At 36.4% G+C, this 19,990-nt stretch overlaps 1 protein-coding gene across 3 annotated transcripts; it reads right to left on the reverse strand.

Annotated features, from left to right (window-relative positions):
- Nucleotides 1-128: 128 nt before the first annotated feature.
- Nucleotides 129-18,670, reverse strand: LOC141380734 (uncharacterized). 3 transcript variants are annotated; one of them, XM_087309855.1, is made up of 4 exons: nucleotides 18,390-18,670; nucleotides 15,349-15,413; nucleotides 6,075-6,871; nucleotides 129-1,671 (listed from the first exon to the last, which is right to left on the reverse strand). In XM_087309855.1, exons 1-4 carry the CDS (start codon nucleotides 18,608-18,610, stop codon nucleotides 1,531-1,533), a joined length of 1,224 nt encoding a protein of 407 aa, XP_087165981.1. In that variant the 5' UTR covers nucleotides 18,611-18,670; the 3' UTR covers nucleotides 129-1,530. The 3 variants fall into 3 exon arrangements, with proteins under 3 accessions (XP_087165981.1, XP_087165983.1, XP_087165982.1); XM_087309856.1 differs by having other exon boundaries at nucleotides 909-1,671; nucleotides 6,086-6,871; nucleotides 18,390-18,604; XM_087309857.1 differs by lacking the exons at nucleotides 15,349-15,413; nucleotides 18,390-18,670 and adding an exon at nucleotides 10,072-10,388 and having other exon boundaries at nucleotides 584-1,671.
- Nucleotides 18,671-19,990: the final 1,320 nt, after the last annotated feature.

A 19,990-nucleotide genomic window follows, 5' to 3' on the forward strand; every position in this document is an offset into this window, starting at 1 on the left:
CCTTTAAGCATTTTTAATGCGATATTCCAGAATGGGTATAAAAATATTGATTATGTAGCCTGATTTTTACCTCAATGCTTTACTCCGTTTCTCTGTTTTTTGGGGTTTTTTTTTTGGTTTTTTTTAATGTGCATACTGTTAATCAAACTTACATGAAGTCATTATTACAATATAATCAACAGTAGTGTTTTTTTTTTCAATATTCCAGTCAGTTTCTTTTTTTTTAAATATAATTTACATATTATTTTAAACAGTTTGTTGTTTTTGATAACGATAATATTCTGACTCAACAGTAGTATTTGATCTGAGGGACAGAATAAAAACAGAGTAAAAAACTCCCCTCATGATGGAACGAAATTAGTTCCAATTGCCAAATACTGTATAAATTTCATGTAATAGTATCAGAGGCTTCACTCAACTTGTGGACTTTTAATGTACGCGTAAAGCCGCGGTCACACTGCACTTTTTGTGCTATAGACTTTTGCAAGTTTTACATTCTTGGTGAACTCTGACCTGCGAAACTGCTTCAAAGTGACCTCTCTGACAGAAATTGAAAATATGAAGCAATCACTTGCTTTTATCACCCTCTAATCATATTGTTTTAACCCAGCCATTTTCGCAGCGCCATATGACAGAACTTTACAAGCACAAACTCTAGTGCGATTGCAGCTTTACCCACAGAGTCAGTTCATGACCCAGAATATTCTTTTAAGGGTTTTAGCCGTTGGTGATTAATTCAGTAAATGGTTCCCCTTTGTAAAGTAAAATGTCCTGCTGATGTGACCAGTCCTTAAAACAGCAATAATGTGATTCATCACATCTCATGAGAAAATTCCCATATGACTGCCCCACAAATGGTGTTAATTTATTTTTAAATCAATATATACATATATATAGGTGTGATAAATGGTATATTATTGCTAAAGCACTTGAGAAATCTGGGATAGCTGCACTGAAAAAAAAAAACAAGCCTAAATATGATAACTGAACGTGATCGGCGTGTACAGTGTAAATGCACATGACTATACTTTTTTTGTCAGAGATTATCGATGTTTATTTTCTTATGTTTGTGCTGGGTTTGTTGGCCTACTGTAAGTACATATTGTACTGTATTTATCATTGATATTCTTTGAATCCTAGCTGTAGTATCACGCTGGTTTACTGTTTACCAAATTGATATTTTTGGGGGTTTTTTTAAATAGTGTTTATTTAAGTTCCGCCTATCGTTTTCTGTTGTAAAAAGTCATTCTTTCGACCACAGAAGCTTTTAAAACTTCCGATTCCTATATCCTCTTCTCCATTCCACCTCGGAAATCACTCCCAAATGGTTTATTTCAAAACTCCAGAATGGATTTCCTACCAAATCCATCTCTTTGAGTCCTTTGGGGCTTGGAATTCATGACCTTTTACACTGTAGAGATGATGAGATCTAAAGTTTGAATAAAAAAAAATAAAAATCCTAAAGCCTGTTGTGTGTTCTTTGACGAGCACTTCATAAAAGCGGAAAATGACATCTAATATTGAACACGTTTAAACCGTCCTGCGGCATTTCTGACTCTTGACCTCAGGGAAATTGGCTGCTTTGCTCTGGAGAACCTGTAAAATATGAGAGAAAGTGACGTGGCGTGGAGATTTGATGATCTTTGGCCATTCAGATTGACAGCGAATGTCCTGAGGAGAAACAAACAGACAAATACGCAATCAGAAAAGATGGAGCGATTCAGCCAATTCTCCATTTATAGCTGTCGCTCAACAGGGGTCAAAGAAGAAAGTCTAGGTTTTTCTCACATCCAAAGGGAAATGAGCTTGTGTTTTAGAGCTGCTGTCTGTTTAGCTTGAAACTGCTGTGAAACAGGCCATCTGGGCTTAAAGTCTGTTTGTGAGGGGGAAAAAAAAGATTTTTTTAGCCTTATTCAGAAAGCGTGGCATAAATATTCCACTAATAAAGGTTCATTTAGCATGACTGCGCCATATTAAGATGGGAGTTTACTTGCTTCATGGTTTGAGGATGCTTGTTTGAAGGTAATCGGTTTGTTTAAACTCAACAAGAAATTAAAATTTAGCCAATTTGCTTCCTTAATGTGCGTTTCTGATCTATTTGTAAGTGTTTTGTAAGGTCAAGTTCTGTAGGCAAAAAACACTGATAATTCTCTGCTTCTCAAGTGAGATTCCTTTTAACATGGAACTTGAAAGGAAATAGATTTAGGCTTATTTTATGTATAATATAAAGCATATTTGGACGGTAGAAGGAAACCGGGCAACCTGGGGGAAACCCACGCGGACACGGCGAGAACATGCAAACTCTGCACAGAAATACCAGATGGCCCAGCAAGGACCCGAGGCCATTGGTATTCTTGCTGGGAGGCAACAGTGCTAGTCACTGGGCCACCGTGCCGCCGATTCTGGAAATAGGTGGAAGAAGGGGAGGAGTTTTTTTTTTTCCAGATAAAGTTATAGAAAGGAAATGAGGATATATATATATATATATATATATATATATATATATATATATATATATATATATATATATATATATATATATATATATATATATATAGTGACTTGGGTTCCTTTAATTGGAGGATTGTGATTAGCTAATGTTGGCCAGCTGGGTAAGTCAGGAGCACGTGCTCCTCTCGAAATTATTCATTCATTTTCTTGTCTGCTTAGTCCCTTTATTAATCCGGGGTCGTCACAGCGGAATGAACCGCCAATTTATCCAGCACGTTTTTATGCAGCGGATGCCCTTTCAGCCGCAACCCATCTCTGGGAAACATCCACACACACATTCTCACACACACACACACACACTCATACACTACGGACAATTTAACCTACCCAATCCCATGTCTTTGGACTGTGGGGGAAACCGGAGCACCCGGAGGAAACCCACGCGAATGCAGGGAAAACATGCAAACTCCACACAGAAACGCCAACTGAGCCAAGGCTCGAACCAGCAACCCAGCGACCTTCTTGCTGTGAGGCGACAGCACTACCTACTGCGCCACTGCTTTGCCCCCTCTCGAAATAAGTTTAACATTAAACTTCATTTGGTGGATATTTACAACAAATATGCATAATTCAGTTATATTACTGATGCATTTCAATGCACTGATGCTTAATACTTTGCATAGTAGTGTTTTTTTAATAGAAGTATTACTGTATATAAAAAAATAAAATCAGTATGCGAGCCGAGTAGTATGTCCGAATTCAAAGAAATCGAAAATCAGTATGCGAGAAGTACCTGGATGACTTACTACTTCCGGCGAGGTTCTGGAGTGCGCATTCTATGCACGCTGTGCTATCCCATAATGCACCGCGAGAGAATTCATGAATGGAAGTAAAGCGATGCAACTGACACAGGTAGGTCACGTGACCATGACAAAATGGCAGATGTAGTACATCCGAATTCCATTCATATTTTTCGCATTCATACTGTATAGAACGTACATTTCCAGCGGCTGAGTAGTACCCTTAAATTCAAATGCGGTAACTACTGAGTTGTAGGTGGTTTCGGACGCAGCCCAAGATAAATGTAGAACAAATAACACAAGCACTTAATTTCAAACTAAATTGCTCCTGTAAGACTTTGCTACTAACAACAGACAGCAGTCCATGTCCCAGCACTCATCTAGAATCAAATAGAGACTGATTGTGTAACAAAATCATTCATTTTTTGTTTACCACAAAACAGGTCGATACGTCCTTATAAAACAATCAATGCAGCCTGCAGGTTTCCCAGCCAGAACAAGTAGCCTGATTGTGTCTTTTATTGTAGGGGATTTCATTCAATTCAAACACTTGTAGAATCTGGCCTTTGTGTTTAAAGACGAGCGCTTCAGCTGATGCGAGAAAGAAGTGGACAGCAAACCGGTTGCTTGACTCTTAGGCCGCTTATTTTTAGAATATCAATCTGTGGAAACTTGGAATCAGAAATGTAATTGTGACTTTTAATCACATTTTTTTTTTCAAACAGTTGCTTATCAGGGTTGACACAGTAGTGCAGTGGTTAGCACTGTCACCCCACAGCAAGAAGGTTACTGGTTTGTGTCGCAGCTGGGTCATTTGGCATTTCTGTGTGGAGTATGGATGTTCTCCCAGTGTTTGTGTGGGTTTCCTCTGGGTGCTCCGGTTTCCACCACTGTCCAAAGACACGTGCTGTATGTGAATTGAATAAGCTAAACTGGCTGTAGTGTGTGTGTGAATGAGTTTGTATGGGTGTTTCCCAGTACTGGGTTATCCATATACACTCATGCACACACATACTACGGCCAATTTAGATAATTTAATTCACCTTTAACATATGTCATTGGACTGTGGGGGAAACCAGAGCACCTGGAGAAAACCTATGCTAACACGGGGAGAACATGCAAACTCCACACAGAAAAGCCAACTGGCCCAGCCCGGACTCGAACAAACACCCTTCAGTGATTCTTAATTTAGCAGCTAATTGGTATTAATTTGAACAACCACTTTTCTACATTTTAGTATGATTTTCTCATTCCCCAATGACGGTTGTGTTTAGGGGTTGGGTGGTTGCAACACAGCCTCATTTTGAAAACGTAGCCCTATATACATTTCTGGAGATCGCTAATTATGTAACCAGAAGTACAGTATGTATGACTGCATTTCATTTTTTAAATGAACACTACGGGGTGGTATTTTTGCGCTTACCTCCATAAGGACGGCTTTTCCCACTGTTACCAGTTTGTCCAGTGGCTCGCCACGCAGACTTGTGACATAGCGCAGAGTTGACAGCGACAACGGGTTGCGAGTCCGACAAAGAATGGGTGCAGAAAGCAGGTAGGACAAAAGCCCAAAAATAAATAAACAAGTAAATAATTTGCTTTTGATTGCATTTAAAAACACTATTGGTTGGGTTTAGGGAAGCAGGACGGTGGGTCAGTTGATCAGTCAGTCGATAGTGGCCTCTGGTGGATTTACGCAAGAAAAGCAGAAATTTGAGATTTCAAAAAGTGTACACAGCGGCCTCAAAAACTGCAAAAAAACATAGTTCCTGGGATGTATTTGGCGCTCCCCAGAAATGTATATAGACCATTTCGACATGGGTGGTTTCATTGGCCCATGAACATTTCCAGCCTGTTATCAAACTCTTTCATAACTGTAACAAGAGGCGATTCAATCATAACTTATTGTTAAAACAGCCATCATAACATTATTTATTTATTAAATGTGGCTCTTTTTGGATTCTCGGAAGCTGTAGAAATTAAAAAATGTAAATCAAGAAATACCCTGGGACCATGGTTTTCGTTTACACCCCTTAAAATGGTCTATAGTGAAACATTTTCAGAATGAGCCTGGCTTAGGTTTGGGGACTATTTAACAATCATATGTTTTCATAAGAATTAAACTGTAAGAATTAGCCAGTTTTCTGACAATACCTTTACTGCAAAAAATGCTTTTTTTTCGATTTTTTTTTCTTATTTCTAGTCCAAATATTTAATTCTTATATCAAGAAGCATTTTCTAGGCAAGCAAAACATATTGTCCTGTTTTCAGAAATAATCTGCCAAAATTAGGTGAGTTTTTTCTTAAAACAAGCAAAATAATCTACCAATGGGGTAAGCAAAAAAATCTTGTTTTCCGTTTTGACATAAGATTATTTTTCTTACACCATTGGCAGATTATTTTGCTTGTTTTAAGAAAAAACTCACTTAAATTTGGCAGATTATTTAAAAAACAAGACAATATGGTTTGCTTGTCTAGAAAATTCTTCTTGATTTAAGAATTTTTAGATATTTACTAGAAACAAGACAAAAATCTAAGTAAGAAAATCCTTTTTTGCAGTGAATTCACTCAAAAAAACACAACATTTGATCTGTTTTCAAACTTTGTATTTAAAATGGGCTGAAACAACGCAATCCTTGACGTTTTTTGAGAGTTAATTGTTTTATGTTCAATCTACTTAAATTTGTAAAAAGTAAAAGATTTACTTCATTCCTTCATGTTGTCCTAACACAAACTGATCGTGTGGAAGCCAGCATACTTTACAGTGTTACACTTCGTCATGAGATTGTGCTATATTTATGTTTAACTCTGTGATAGCAGTCTCACCCCATATGCACCTGCAAACTCAGTCTTCTGCCCTTGCTGTTGTCTGTTAGTGGTGTCCCGCAGGTCTCCTCCTGGACTGTGTCTCATCCGCAGATGAAAAGAACTACAGAGGCATTCATACTGATTTTGTAATCCTGACAGGCTGTAAAAGCTACTGTGCACATCTTTGTGATTCGCCCACGTTTCGTGCTTCCGTTCCCCACGGCTGGCCCTCAACAGAACCCTTCTATAACCTTTCGCTGTTCTCTGGATCACCACTCTCGATCTGTCTGTGGTCTGTAAACCACTGGAAAGTGCTGATAAACCATTGTGGCCCGCTTTGCCCAATTGCTCACGGCACCATTGAAGCTTCTGTCCAGATGTCTTTTTCCAAAGCACTTTAGGACTTTTTCTTTCATGATTTTCCGAGACAAACTCTGAACATCGCCAAACTGTGGTTTCATCCTGAGAAGATTTCGGTACTTTATTGACCATTGGTAGATTCCCATTCACTTCAACAGTGTGGACTTGCATTGAGTTCTCATTGAGTGTTTGGGTCATAGAATCAATGGGATTGATGTGTGCGCAGGTTGAGTCCGGTGCACTGCTAATGTTTATGTCTGGGTTGGGAGTTTTATCATGGACACGGGTGATTTGAGAGGCTTTTCTTCTAGACTTTACCGCATCCGATGCATCATTTGCTGAAGACACACACAAACTGGGATGAGCTACTAAATGAGGGGATAAAATGATGTTCCTCTCGTCTAAGTAACTGCATTTTTTGTGCTGAAACTTCTTTTGTCTGTGAAATGCATTGTCTAAAAAAAAAGAAAAAAAGAGTTATTACAGATTTCGGTCTTACATAATGCTTCAGAAAACATGCTAATGTGTTTATTTGATGTGCCACAAACATTTTTCGGTTGCTGTTAAAAACGTTTATGCTTTAATATTTTCAAACTGAAAAATTAAGCAGCGTTAAAGGGATACACAAAAATAGAAAAAATACTCGCCGTTTACTCATCTCAAAGCTTTATAAGTGATGGAAACTGGTAACCATCACCACACACACCGTGGTTTAGAAAAGTCAAGGTTTTAAAACCGCCAACATTTTCTGTTATACCATTGCTAAGGTATGTGTAAGATTTTTTATTGACATTTTTTTGTTTGTTTGTTTTTTAGGACAACAATATCTTCAGCCGAAAAAATATCCAAAGATGCCATTTTAAATTGTGATGAAATCTGTTTTTGACACTAATGAAGAAAGCAGAAGTCAATGATTCATTTTCTTTATTTAGCCTGACATGTTTACGGCTCCAAAATATCATAAATCCATTCATTCATTTTCTTGTCGGCTTAGTCCAGGGGTCACCAATCCTGGTCCTGGAGGGCCGGTGACCCTGCAATGTTTAGCTCTAACTTTTCTCAACACACCAGCCTGGATGTTTCAAGTATACCTAGTAAGAGCTTGATTAGCTTGTTCAGGTGTGTTTGATTAGGGTTGGAGCTAAAATCTGCAGGACACCGGCCCTCCAGGAACAAGTTTGATGAGCCCTGGCTTAGTCCCTTTATTAATCCAGGGTCGCCACAGCAGAATGAACCACCAACTTATCCAGCACGTTTTTACGCAGCGGATGCCCTTCCAGCCGCAACCCATCTCTGGGAAAAATATCATAAATCCTTCCAAAAAATAGAATATATTGTTTTGAAAGGGAAAAGATGTGCTTTTTGGATTTTTAATCCAGACATTTAAAAAGAATATATTTTAGAGCAGTAATCACAATACTGTGAAACCGTGATATTTTTATCCAAGATTATCATACTGTCAGAATCTTAAAATGGCCCATGCCTAGTAACCCTTGACTACAACAGTATTTGTTTTTCCTACTATAGAGGTCAACAGTTACCAGTTTTTAACATTTTTTTCATAACTTCTTTTGGGCTGTGCTTATAGCCTAGTGCTTAGTTCATATAGCACAATTTTATAGTGCAACTACACTGTGGTCATCAAAAGTTATTTTCCTGATTCCCAATTTACAAATAATCCTACTCTTTAAAAGAGATGTAAAATGAGTCTGTGATGTCCCTACAGTGTTTATGTAAAGTTTCACCTCAACATAGCACGCAAATAATGTTTTATAACTCTTTGAGACTTTCCCTTTCGGGCTTTGATATTGTTGAGAAAAAAGGAATATATTTTGTATTACTTCTGTCTCTTTTACTTTTTATTAAATAAATGTAGCTGTGTCATATATATTAACCAAACCTCTTCTCTGAGTGTGATATGCTAGCATACTAATCAAGCATTTTTATAGAAGGAGTTGCAGCTGATGGAAAAGATACAGCGACATCAGAACATAACTTCTGGCTTCAGGCTTCCTGTGTCGCAGAGAAGTAAAATGTGCCTAAATACTCCAAGTGTTGAATGTTCGTATGGTTTACCTGCTGCGTTAGCAGGAGTGTGTGTTTCTGTGTCTGTCTGTCTCTTTCTCTCTCTCCCTCTCAGGCCTACCTGCAGGCCCCGCCCTAGCTACACAGACGACGTGCCCTGGGATTGGATGAAGTAACCCAGGGCGTCCTATAAAAGCAAAAACAGGCATGGGGCGAGAGAGCGATTTATGGTTGGCGTGTTATTTTGAGTTTGGTGTGTTACATGAAAAATATGTTGGGGTCGATTGAGGCCTCAAAGCAGGTGCATTTTATTGTTCAGTTTTGGTTTGCAGAGACGGCCACAGAAAGAGGAGGTATGTTTGGGTGTGGCCGCCAGAGGTCTGCAGAATGATCGACAATTGATGAATTCCACCAAAACTCCACCTTTTAACATCAGCTGTGTGTACATAAAAGAGTCAGGGAAATGCAGAGTTATTGCGGACCTCCTGAATGTAACTCTTGCATTGCATTGGTATACCGTAAGGGACAGACGTGACCCAGAGCTCTGTATATGGAATTATTCATTTGTATCTAATAAATTACTAATACTTTTGGTGGTGAAGAAAATCCTCTCCTGACTTCATTGAACATGCATGGGATTGGAAAACATTCCAGCAATCCATATTTTGCCATTTTGGTGAATTTGAATGAAATTGTGCTCTTTATCCAAAGAGGGTGGAGCTATAAACGCCTGTGTGTCAGTATAGTGGCAGATTCAAATCTCTAATGATGGACAGCTGCTTCTTATTTAGGGCTGTCTATGCTAATGAGACACAGATTAGCCCCTTTCACACAGTGATAGCGGTAAATATCTAGAAAATTTCCGCAACAACTTTACCGTTAAAATAAAAAAAGCGCTGTTCTAACAGGGAGGACGTTATATAATTTTTCCGGAAAAGACCATTCACACGTCCATTCCAAAATACAGGTAAATTCTGACATCATCAACCAGAGATGACCTCTAAACGACTGGGCTTGTATTTGTAAACATTTAATTACATTACAAACTCTGTGGATGGATCAGTAGTGTGAACAACTTTGATGAAAATATAGAGGAACACTTTTGCATGTCGTGATGTACATGATATGTGTGTGTGCTGGTGCTTACGGGCTGCTTCACGGGCACAAGCGCAAGTCAAACAACTGAAGGAAGCAGAGCTTGAAGGTAAACAAACAACGGCTTACCATAAGCATATTACCGATAATTATTTACATAGTTGGCATTAAGAAGGAACATATAAATGTTATCTGACTAACATCTAGCAACTAAATGTGTCTGGAAAAATATTCAAAGGCTTTTATTTTCATAAACCGCGTGGTGAATGCATCTGATTGTTCTGATTGGAAGAAGACGTCTCACGCCAGCACGTTCTAGACGTGCATGCGCTCTTTTCGGCAATCTTCCTTCTGCGTTCACACAATGCAGCATTTCGGCAAATTACTGGTAATGTTACAACTTCTCTTTCCGGAAAATAGCCAGAATGAATTTACCAGTATTTTCAAAAAGGGCCTGTTCACACATACAGACCTTTCCGGAATAAATGGCTGCAATTTTCCGGAAGGGTCTGTATGTGTGAAAGGGTATACTCACCAATGAGCGGGGCTTTCCCCTCTGATGACACGTACAAATGGAGAATGTCAATCACAGTGTTTCTGTTTTTATAAAGTGTGATTAAAAAATGTATTTAATTAATGTTTACCATTAGAGGCTGGCTATATTCACACATTTAAACCCCTTATAAAAGGGATTTTTTTACAGGTCCCCTTTAAATGCTGAGTACATTTCCAACAAACACTGGATTTAAATCTTCCATTATTTTAAATAATAATTTTTTAACTCAATGTTTGGGTTTTTCTATATTTTCTGTGAAACAACCCACTATTTTGTAGAATACTCTCTCTTTTCACACTAACTAACCCTACAGGAAAGTTTTTAGATCCATTAACCCACAACAACACACCTGCTGCTAATTATCAAGTGATCCCTCAACCTGATTGTCTAGATCAGGACTGGAACTAAACTGCAACATGTTCATTTCTAAAGCAGCCTTAAAACGCTTCACACTGGAAACAAGAAGACATCCTTGCAGAACACCATGGTAAATATATGAGCAATTCCATGTAAATGTCAATATTGTCTTGAAAAATATTAACCTTTCACCAAAATAGCCAAACCTTTTCTAAGTTGTTTGTGTACTCAAAATGTCTGTCGACGTTTTCAAACAGTTATATTTTATTTATCAAAGTCACACAAGTGGCAATTTCACATCTGTCACATTCATAACAGAGCAATGTCACATACATAACGATGCAAACATATAAAATCAATCATTTCTGTTCTATGGAGAGCCAACTCTTATCCTTTTGATTAGCATCGTTTCTTTTGGGTTGTGTGGAATTTCTACAAAGTATATTGTACACTGTAAACTCGCTAACTTTCTTGGTCACATCAGTGACGCAGGTTTATTTTCCTCATTTAAAATCTGAAAAATGTTTACAGATTGATATTTCTCTGATCCCATAGCTCTGTGGTTGGCTGTTTCTAAAATATAAACAGATGGTTCAATATAATGTTAACATATGCTTTCTATGTGAATTTAAGTTTTGTGATTTCCCATGTCACATGCATAACGCTGGAGTTGCTCATAAGCATTGCTGTTAACAAGGTGATTTCTGTTAGAAAAGTGTTAAGCCTTGCTCTTGGGTCTCTGGGTCAATGTTGTGAAGTCTGAGTCCTGTTAGGATGGTGATTAATAGCAGGTCTGCTTTCTAAATGTCAGGTCTGAGCCCAGCGTGGCCCGGCTCTGATCGATGTTCTGCTCGGTGGTCATCTTTCAGAAAGCCGCTCTGACGCTGTGGGACTCTCTGTGTGACTCACCGTTTCTCCAGAGAAGGTGAGTGCTGGAGGCTTAAACACAAACCTGTTCAACATCTAACTTCTGGAGACCTGGGACGCTTTTATTAGGGTTCGACGTTTGAGGCTACAAGACAAGATATTTATTTTCACCCTTTTTTTATTATGTATTTAATATTGGATTTTAAATATATTAAAAATATTAAATTTAAGGTTAACTTAAAAAGTTCAAATTGATGACGATATTTTGCATTATTTGACAAAGATCTGAAGAGCATTTTACAACATGAGCATCTCCAACATCTGGAAATAATGCAGATTCTGACACATTCCTCCTTTATTTGTACCCGTTTAAGCAAATAAATGAATAAATATCAGTGCACTCGGGCTCGTCTGTAAATCTAACAGGACTGGAGTAAACAACATCTGGCTGATATTTACTTCTAATGAGAAATCTTTGCATGTAATACGACTGTTAGTTTTGTTTTGTTTTGTTTCTCACAGTGGATTGAGAAGGTGCCAAATCCCTCCTGGGATTTTGGAAAAAGTCAAGATATTAAGTCTTATTTTTTCCTATTATCTAAAAATTATAATTTGTTAATATGCATTATAAACTATTGAACTTTTTCCAATATTACCTAAGTGATAAATTTAACAGAGCAAGGACATTTTCACAGGGTTTCCTATCATATTTTTGGCAGGAATAAAAGCAGTTTTTATTTATTTCTGTATTTGTTTGTTTATTTTTTTAAATTGTATTTATTTTATTGTTATTTATCATTTTTTTATCTACTTTTATTTTGTTATTTTATTTTTAATCATTTTTATTTTGTTGTTTTGTTGTTGTGTAAATTTTTTTTCGTTTTTACTTTTATTTACTATGTAATTATTAATTTTTAAATTTAATTTTGTTTTGTTAATGTATTTTTATTTTAGTTTTTTTATTTATTTTGTTTATTTTTATATTGTTTTCTTCTTTTATTTATTCATTTAATCTTTGTTTTATTGTTTATTTTTTATTATTTTTATTTTTTTACTTAATTTTATTTTATATCATTTTTTATTTTATTTTTGTTTTGTTAATGTTATGTTTATTTAATTTTTTATTTATATTATTTTTTATTTTATTATTTCTTGTATTTGTTTTGTTATTTTATTTTCATTTTTCTTTTTGTTTAATTTATTATTTTTATTAAATATTTTTGTTATTTTATTCATTTTCTTTTTAGTTTATTATTATTATTATTATTATTTTATTTATCTTATTTTTTTTCTTTTTTTTCTTTATTTTTAAGGTCCTTTAAGCTGAATACTAGTATCTTGCTAAATAAATAAAATAGTATGTACCGTCATCATAGACATAATAAATTAATATGTAAATTAAACAAATTTAATTTGTTTACAAATGTGTTGGGAAAACAAATCTCTCTATTAAACAGCACTTTTAAAAAATATATACATTTGAAAAAAGTTTGAATATTACAGCATGGCCTTCATTTTGCCTTCAACTGTGTATGGAAAGCCCATATATGGAAATGCTCTGGGTGTGCTCTGTGCAAATTATTAGTTCCAGGCACACATGCATTCATTAAGAACCTAGCCACGTTTACAAGCAACCATGCAGTTTGTTAGCAGTGCTATTCAACCTATTCTTCGCGTACGAGAGGGCGCATCCATTTGAATCATTTTCGCTCGAGACTTACAGTCTCATTCACTTCCATTCTTTTGAAAATAAGGCAATCAGTTTCCAAACTTTTTTTTTTTTTTAGTAAACTATTTTAAGTGAACTGAAGTGCTTGGTGTTGCAAACTGGTATTTTCTTATTATGATTCTGCTTTGTCTTTATAATCATGCAAACACTTGTTTGTAGAGTAAGCAGTTTGGCTGTTTTCTGCCGTTTATTATTCCTATTTCTCCCATAGGCAGCTGAATTGGAAGTTCTAAAACAATCACAAAACGAGCGTTCAATATGGCCCAATTGGACTGACTCTTCACTCATTATGTCATTATTTTAACTATATTTATTGTGTTATTGATAGGATAGAGTGCAGAATATATTTACGTATTCATCAAAGGGCTCCTCTCAGGCACATGGACAGTGTCTGTAAACTCTGTGAAGCAGGCACCCCATAAAAATATTTAATCCCCAAAACTATGCCATTATCATCATTTGTCCTACATTTGTGCTGATGTGTGCCGCAAAAAAAATTAACTTTTGTGCAGGTTTGGGGTCTGATATTAAGCATTATTTCGTTGACCGTGTGACAATACTTTTCACCCCATGTTGCTCAAATCACTCCAAATCAGCAGAGTTAATTTGTGCTCGATGTGCGTTGGTTTGTGCCATTAGAACAATAAAATCTACTTTTCTACACTATCTATTTGTCTAGTGGAGAGGGAAGTCAAGAGTTCTCTCCTTAGACTGCTGCCCCTGCGACCCGGCCCCGGATAAGTGGATAAAAATGATATGAAGTTTTAATTATTTTTTTTTAATTACTAACATGCTCCGTTAAAAACATTGTAAAACTCTTTGTTGAGGTGCAGCTGATCACAGAGAGTTGGAACAGATCTTTTAAATCCCAGTCTCTTTGCAAATCCTGTTCTGTGGACATGTTTATAAGCATTACTATGGAGACATGTTAATGCGCGCATGTCAATCAATTCAGTGGGAGGGGTTTGGATCCTATTTTATTGTCAGAAAATTTTTAAAAGATTTATATCACACTATTATATCTACACATACTTTCTGTCCAAACAGCTTCCAAAAGTAGATTTTCCATGATTGGTGTTCTTTAACATCCATTACATGGCAACTTTTTAAAGGTTACCAAAAGTAATGAAATAAATTGCTAAACTACCAAATCTTGGTATCGAATTCAGAATTTTAGTGTAAATAGTCTCTTTTACAATACAAAAATGGTGTAAAAGTGTGCATAAGTATGTGTAATCTGGGTCGCACCCAATTTTATTTTAGGTGGATTTTATGTTATGATTCTTTAAGCAAGCAGATGAAGTAACTCTAACTTTAAAGATAATCATGATGCTGTAACAAAATGCTGTTAGCTGTAACGTCATTCAAAGCTGTTCAAAATCTGCATTAATGAACCACCTTCAGCACAGAATCAAAAGTATAGTAGCAATAAGCTCATACAAACAGCAATAACCAGTCAAGTCAAAGAGAGAAAGAGAGGTTAAAAAACATTTTGCAAATGAAGCATGCGGCCTCGTGTAAATAAACCTCTACATGCTGAGTGACTGGCAGGAAGTCATATATTTCAGTCTCGATAGTCGATACACACTGTGAGCTGACTTTCAGGCCTGCTGGGTAGTGAAGCACACTCTAGCAGATGAATGTTTTGCACTGCACCTAATAGACACTTCCACATCTCCACAAGGAGTTTCTCATAGCAGCAGGTGAAAGAACTGTATAATTAGACACCAGTCACAAACCAAAAAACACCAGCATAGCTTGTTAACAGATTCTGATTGGCTGTCAGTGTTTTAGCGTTTATCAGCTGGAAAAAAACGGTTGTTCTGAAAGTGATTCCAATGACTTTGTTTCTCTGTATTGTTGTCGTTATAGCTATGATCTGAAATTGTTTTACAAAATAATTTTTAGAGCTCTTTCTGGTTATATTAATAGTTAAACCCTTGGTGTTTTGAAAGAAATTGAGGTTTCTGCAGAGGAAGATGTGGGTGTTTAAGAATTTGGGGGTGTTTTTAAATGGTTTTTGATAAAAATAATCCTGTACCCAAATGTCATAATGACAAAAGCCGATTTGGTAACAATTGTGAAAAATTAGCCCTCTATTTTGGCCTCATCCACCGATTTGGTCACTTCCATTCACTCACGACTGTGGTCTGATATCTGATGTGGCATTAGTGGCATTTCAGAGAGACTATCGATTTTTCTTTGGCAGCATTTTACTCCTTCCAGCGAGATTCATTACAATGGAAGTCATTTCTTATTGAGAGGATCCCCTGACAGAATATGAATGGCTTTGATTTGCTTACCGTAGATTCCCGTATCTGAATCAGAACATTCCCAAGCACTGCACACATCCTCCTTCTCAACTCTCCTGTGGAAACCGGAGCAATTAAACACAGAAAAAGCTGTTACTTTCCAACACCTTTTTTAAAGAAGTATTAAAATGTGAAAGTGACATTTAACCATTGAGGTATTCATGAGTATGCTATTGCTATTGTAATGCTATTGTAGTTAGTAAAATGTTTGGCTGATAGTGTTGTAAATGTCATACTAGAAGTTGTCTGGTTTATTTTAGTTTTGGGGGGAAGGTTGACTTCTAAACCATCACAAACATTTATATCAAAGAAGTTTTTTGCTGACAGTTCTTGCCCTGTACTTTTAACAATTTTCTGAACCTAATGAATAAACGTGCAATTCATAGTGTTTCCACACAGGTGAGTGGGCTTGACAAACCACCTGTAGACACTCTTTTCCTCTCCATATACACCATACACTTTCTTATCAACACTAAATGTTTCTGCAAAAACATTGTGCAATTCTGAGTGTACTTCAGGTGAATGGGCTTGACAAACCACCTGTAGACACGCTCTTTTTCTTCTCCATATGCACCAGACACTTTCTTATTAACACCCCATGCTTGAAAATATGCAATTCTGAGTGCGATTCACACAGGTTGGTGGGTTTGACAAATGACCTGTAGAGACACTCTTTTCCTCTCCATATGGACCAGACACATTCTTATCAACACTCAATATTTCTGGGTAAACATAGTGCTATTCTGAGTGTACTCCAGAGGAATGGGCTTGACAAACCACCTGTAAACATGCTCTTTTCCTCTCCATATGCAGCAGACACTTTCCTATCAACACTCGATGTTTCTAGAAAATCATTGTGCAATTCTGAGTGTACTTTAGGTGAGTGGGCTTGACAAACCACCTGTAAACACACTCTTTTCTTTTTAATATGCACCACACACCTTCTCATCAACACTCAACATTTCTGGAAAAAAACATTTTGCAATTCTGAGTGTGCTTCACACAGGTTGGTGGGTTTGACAAACCACCTGAAAGACAGACTACTCCTCTCTGTATTCACGTAGAAAAAATGTAAACAAAACTTATGCTGCGTTTACACCAGACGCAGATGAAGGGTCAAGTGTGAGTGATTTACATATTAAGTAAATACAAAGACGCAGAAAAACATCCTGCGGTGTAATTCGCACGAATGAGGCAGTGTGAATGACATAATTCGCGATGTGGCGCAGTCTGAGGGCTTTGCGCATTTGATGGGAATTGCTTGAGTGGGAGGATCTGATTTTCATCTGACATTCGCACCGCATTAACCAATCATAAGCTTGCTCTTATAGGGGTGTGATTATGAAGTAGTGCCTGTTGTTGGTGTCCCGAGGGAAAATCCTCTGGCTGACACCAGACAACAACTCATCAAAACTGTGCTCAGTTCAGTCACAAGCACCACTGAAAGCCTCCATCATCCAGGTACAGTTTTTGGAGGAGTTAATGAACTAACAGAGCTGAGTGCACCTCTATAAGGATCTGGTGGACTCAGGCACGGCGCCGAATAAATATATGCTATTTTTCAGCCTTTCTAAAGCACATAAACACAGCTATTCTCTCAATAAAATCCATGTTAGCTATTTAGCAATGAAGCTAGCGTAACCGAGCAGAAAGAAGCCCTGCCCATGAAGCGAATCTGCATCTATTGTGAAGTTAATTTGATGTACGAATGAAGCAAATTTGACGCACAAATGAAGCAAGTAAACTCAAAATGTAAACATGTCTAGTTACATGCGAATAGTGAGATTTTATTTGTGCATGCTGAGTCTGGTGTGAACACAGCATTAGACTTGACATGGCATTTATATACTTCTACTTTTTAATGATTTGAAATGCTTCTTTTATACTCATTTGTTAGTCACTTTGGATAAAAGCGTCTGCTAACTGAATAAATGTAAACACGGTAACAAAAAGTGTGAAAAATTGTGAGTTGTCTAAATAATAATTTTGGGGTGAAAAACTAATTTTAGTTCTATATAAAATTATTGATCCTCACAAAGACTGATAGTAGACAACATGACTTTTAATACTGAACTGCATCTGATGTGATGGCAACATGCAAGAGAATAGACGGTCAAAACAACATAATTTCCTCTCTGGCTAGAAGTCTAATAAATGGAGCTAGTAAAAAGATTCCCAGTGAATGTTCCTGCAGCAGCTCATCAAATCTCTGCTCTGATGGAGAAAGACTCTACAGGACCAATGAGTCGCAAAGTCCGGCTATTATTCCATTACCAAGCCCTCATTTCAGCCCTGCTCCAATCACCTCCAACATCTCTAAAGCACTCTGATAGTGAAAGCGTAATGCAGTCATTCTGTGTGCTCGGTGTGGCATAGAGTAGAAGTGTTGCTTTTGATGAGGTGTTTAGATTGGGTGCAGACACTTTAAGAGATTCGATGCACATGACAAAGAAAGGCAAGCTTTAGATTGGCAGTTATTTATCATGATTTTAGCATTAAGTAGATATGAGCTTCCTTAACAGAGATAACTTACAACAAAAGAAAAGCTACTGTAAAAAAAATATATATATATATATATATATATATATATATAAATATATATTTTTTATTTTATAAATCCAGATTACCAATAAACACTGACAACATTTCATAGCAATTCATGAAAAAATTATCTGTGCACCTATAAATGATTTTATGTATTGTCTCAAATGAATAAAAATAAATACAGAAAATAAAAATATTTCCCCATTTGTGAGCCAACATAAATGGTATTACTATTATTATTATTATTATGAGAATTAAGATTTTTAAAATTATGTAAGGACAATTAAAGTTTACTTAGATTTTTGGCATAATAGATTGAGTGAGGTTATTAAATAGTTAAGGAATAGCATTTACATGGAATATATATGATACAATTAAGGTGGTTCATTCCGATGTGGTGACCTTTAAAACAGAAACTCGATGGAAAATGAATGAATGAATGAATACATTAAAGAAGTTAATTCAGCCAAACTACGGTGATAACTTACCTTTTACTCTTTTGTTTGGTATCCTTGAGCTGCATGTTGGAGCACGTTTGTCTCGTAGTCTCTTTGGAAGTCTTTGACGTGGTCATTTTCACACCCAGGGCCATAATTTGATATACACAACACAACACGCACGTAACCAGGAAAACGACGCACTTCAGGAACTGGAGTTTAGAAAAGAACCTGTTCACAGGAGTCATTTGGTTGTAGAATAGGCTACCCATGCGTTGTTCTATTGATTCACTTAAAAAGAACTTGCTGACAGAGGACTCATGTTCGTGAATCAGGGTAAATATGGCGCTGACTGTATGCTTCTGATTTATTGAAAAAGGGCCTGTTTACAGGAATTATTTGTTTGTTACTCAGGCTGGCGCTGTATTGGCAAAGAAAAAAAAATATGTTTACAAGAGTCAATTGATTATGAGGCAACGATAGTTGAACTAGGATTCCCTAAGAATAACCTGTTCATTTTGCGCGATTCAGGCTAGATTGGTTTGCATGTAGGCGATTTGATGTTGTTTTTTTTTTTATAAGAGGTAGATCAAATACAACTACATGCATATATATAGACATACAATACAAATAAATGAAAAAGTGCACAAATATATGTAGAGACAAACGCCAGCAACAAAAAAATAAAATAAAATAACATTACATCTTAAAGAGACACAAAGGAAGAATATAAGGATACAGTTTTGTTGCTTTTGGATTAAAAGTGTGCTGAATAGTTTCCAAATATTGGTTCAAGTCAATTTTAAACAGATCAAAAAAAAAATAATAATAAAAAAAGGTCAAGAGCCACTAATAAGTTATAACTTCTGTTTGCCAATAGACTTGGCTAATAGACCACATAAATTGATTATCTACACTTTTAACAAGTTTTCTTTAGAATATTCAAACAACCCAAAGAAAATACCTTTTAAAAGAAAAGTCACTCATAATATAAGATTGAATAACATCAACAGATCTGACCAGAATCTCTCTCTGTTGGAGGACTTCCAGAACAAACGAATACAGTCTTCCTCAGAAGAGTGACAAAAAGATCCGCATCAAGCAGTACCTGCAGTTAACCTCTCAGTTGTTCATCATAACACTTTTATCAACCTTTTTTTTTTTCACAATTAACAGCGAGAACAAACATAGAAGTGTTGTCTGGTCGACAAGCGACTTCAAATTGTTTAAAAGTATTTAAAAACGAAAAATGGGACGAATTTATCAACACCAATTTGAAAGTAAAACCTACTCTAACAGGCTATTGTAATTACACAACATTAAGTGCAGTGTGTGGGTGAAATGGGGGCAGCGTTTCGATGTGGTCATGTTATGTTGTGGTTCTGTGACTACTGGTGATGGTTTGATGGGTGCTGGTTCAAAGTTATGACAGATAAAGTAACTAGGTTAATTTAGATTTAAATAAATAAATTAAAATATTAATCTAATATTTTGGATGTTTTGGACTGCTTTTGGGCTGGAAAAAGTCAACTTTATCTGGCTACACTCTCCGCTGTAAGCTTTTGATTCAGCAAAAATCCAAAGAGTCATTTGTTTGTGAAATAAGGCTACATTGGTTGCGCTGTATGCTTTTAATTAACTGAAAATAACTT

Source organism: Danio rerio, chromosome 24, assembly GCF_052040795.2.
Source record: "Danio rerio strain M-AB ecotype USA chromosome 24, GRCz13ab, whole genome shotgun sequence".
In the NCBI taxonomy this organism is placed as follows: Eukaryota; Metazoa; Chordata; class Actinopteri; order Cypriniformes; family Danionidae; genus Danio; species Danio rerio.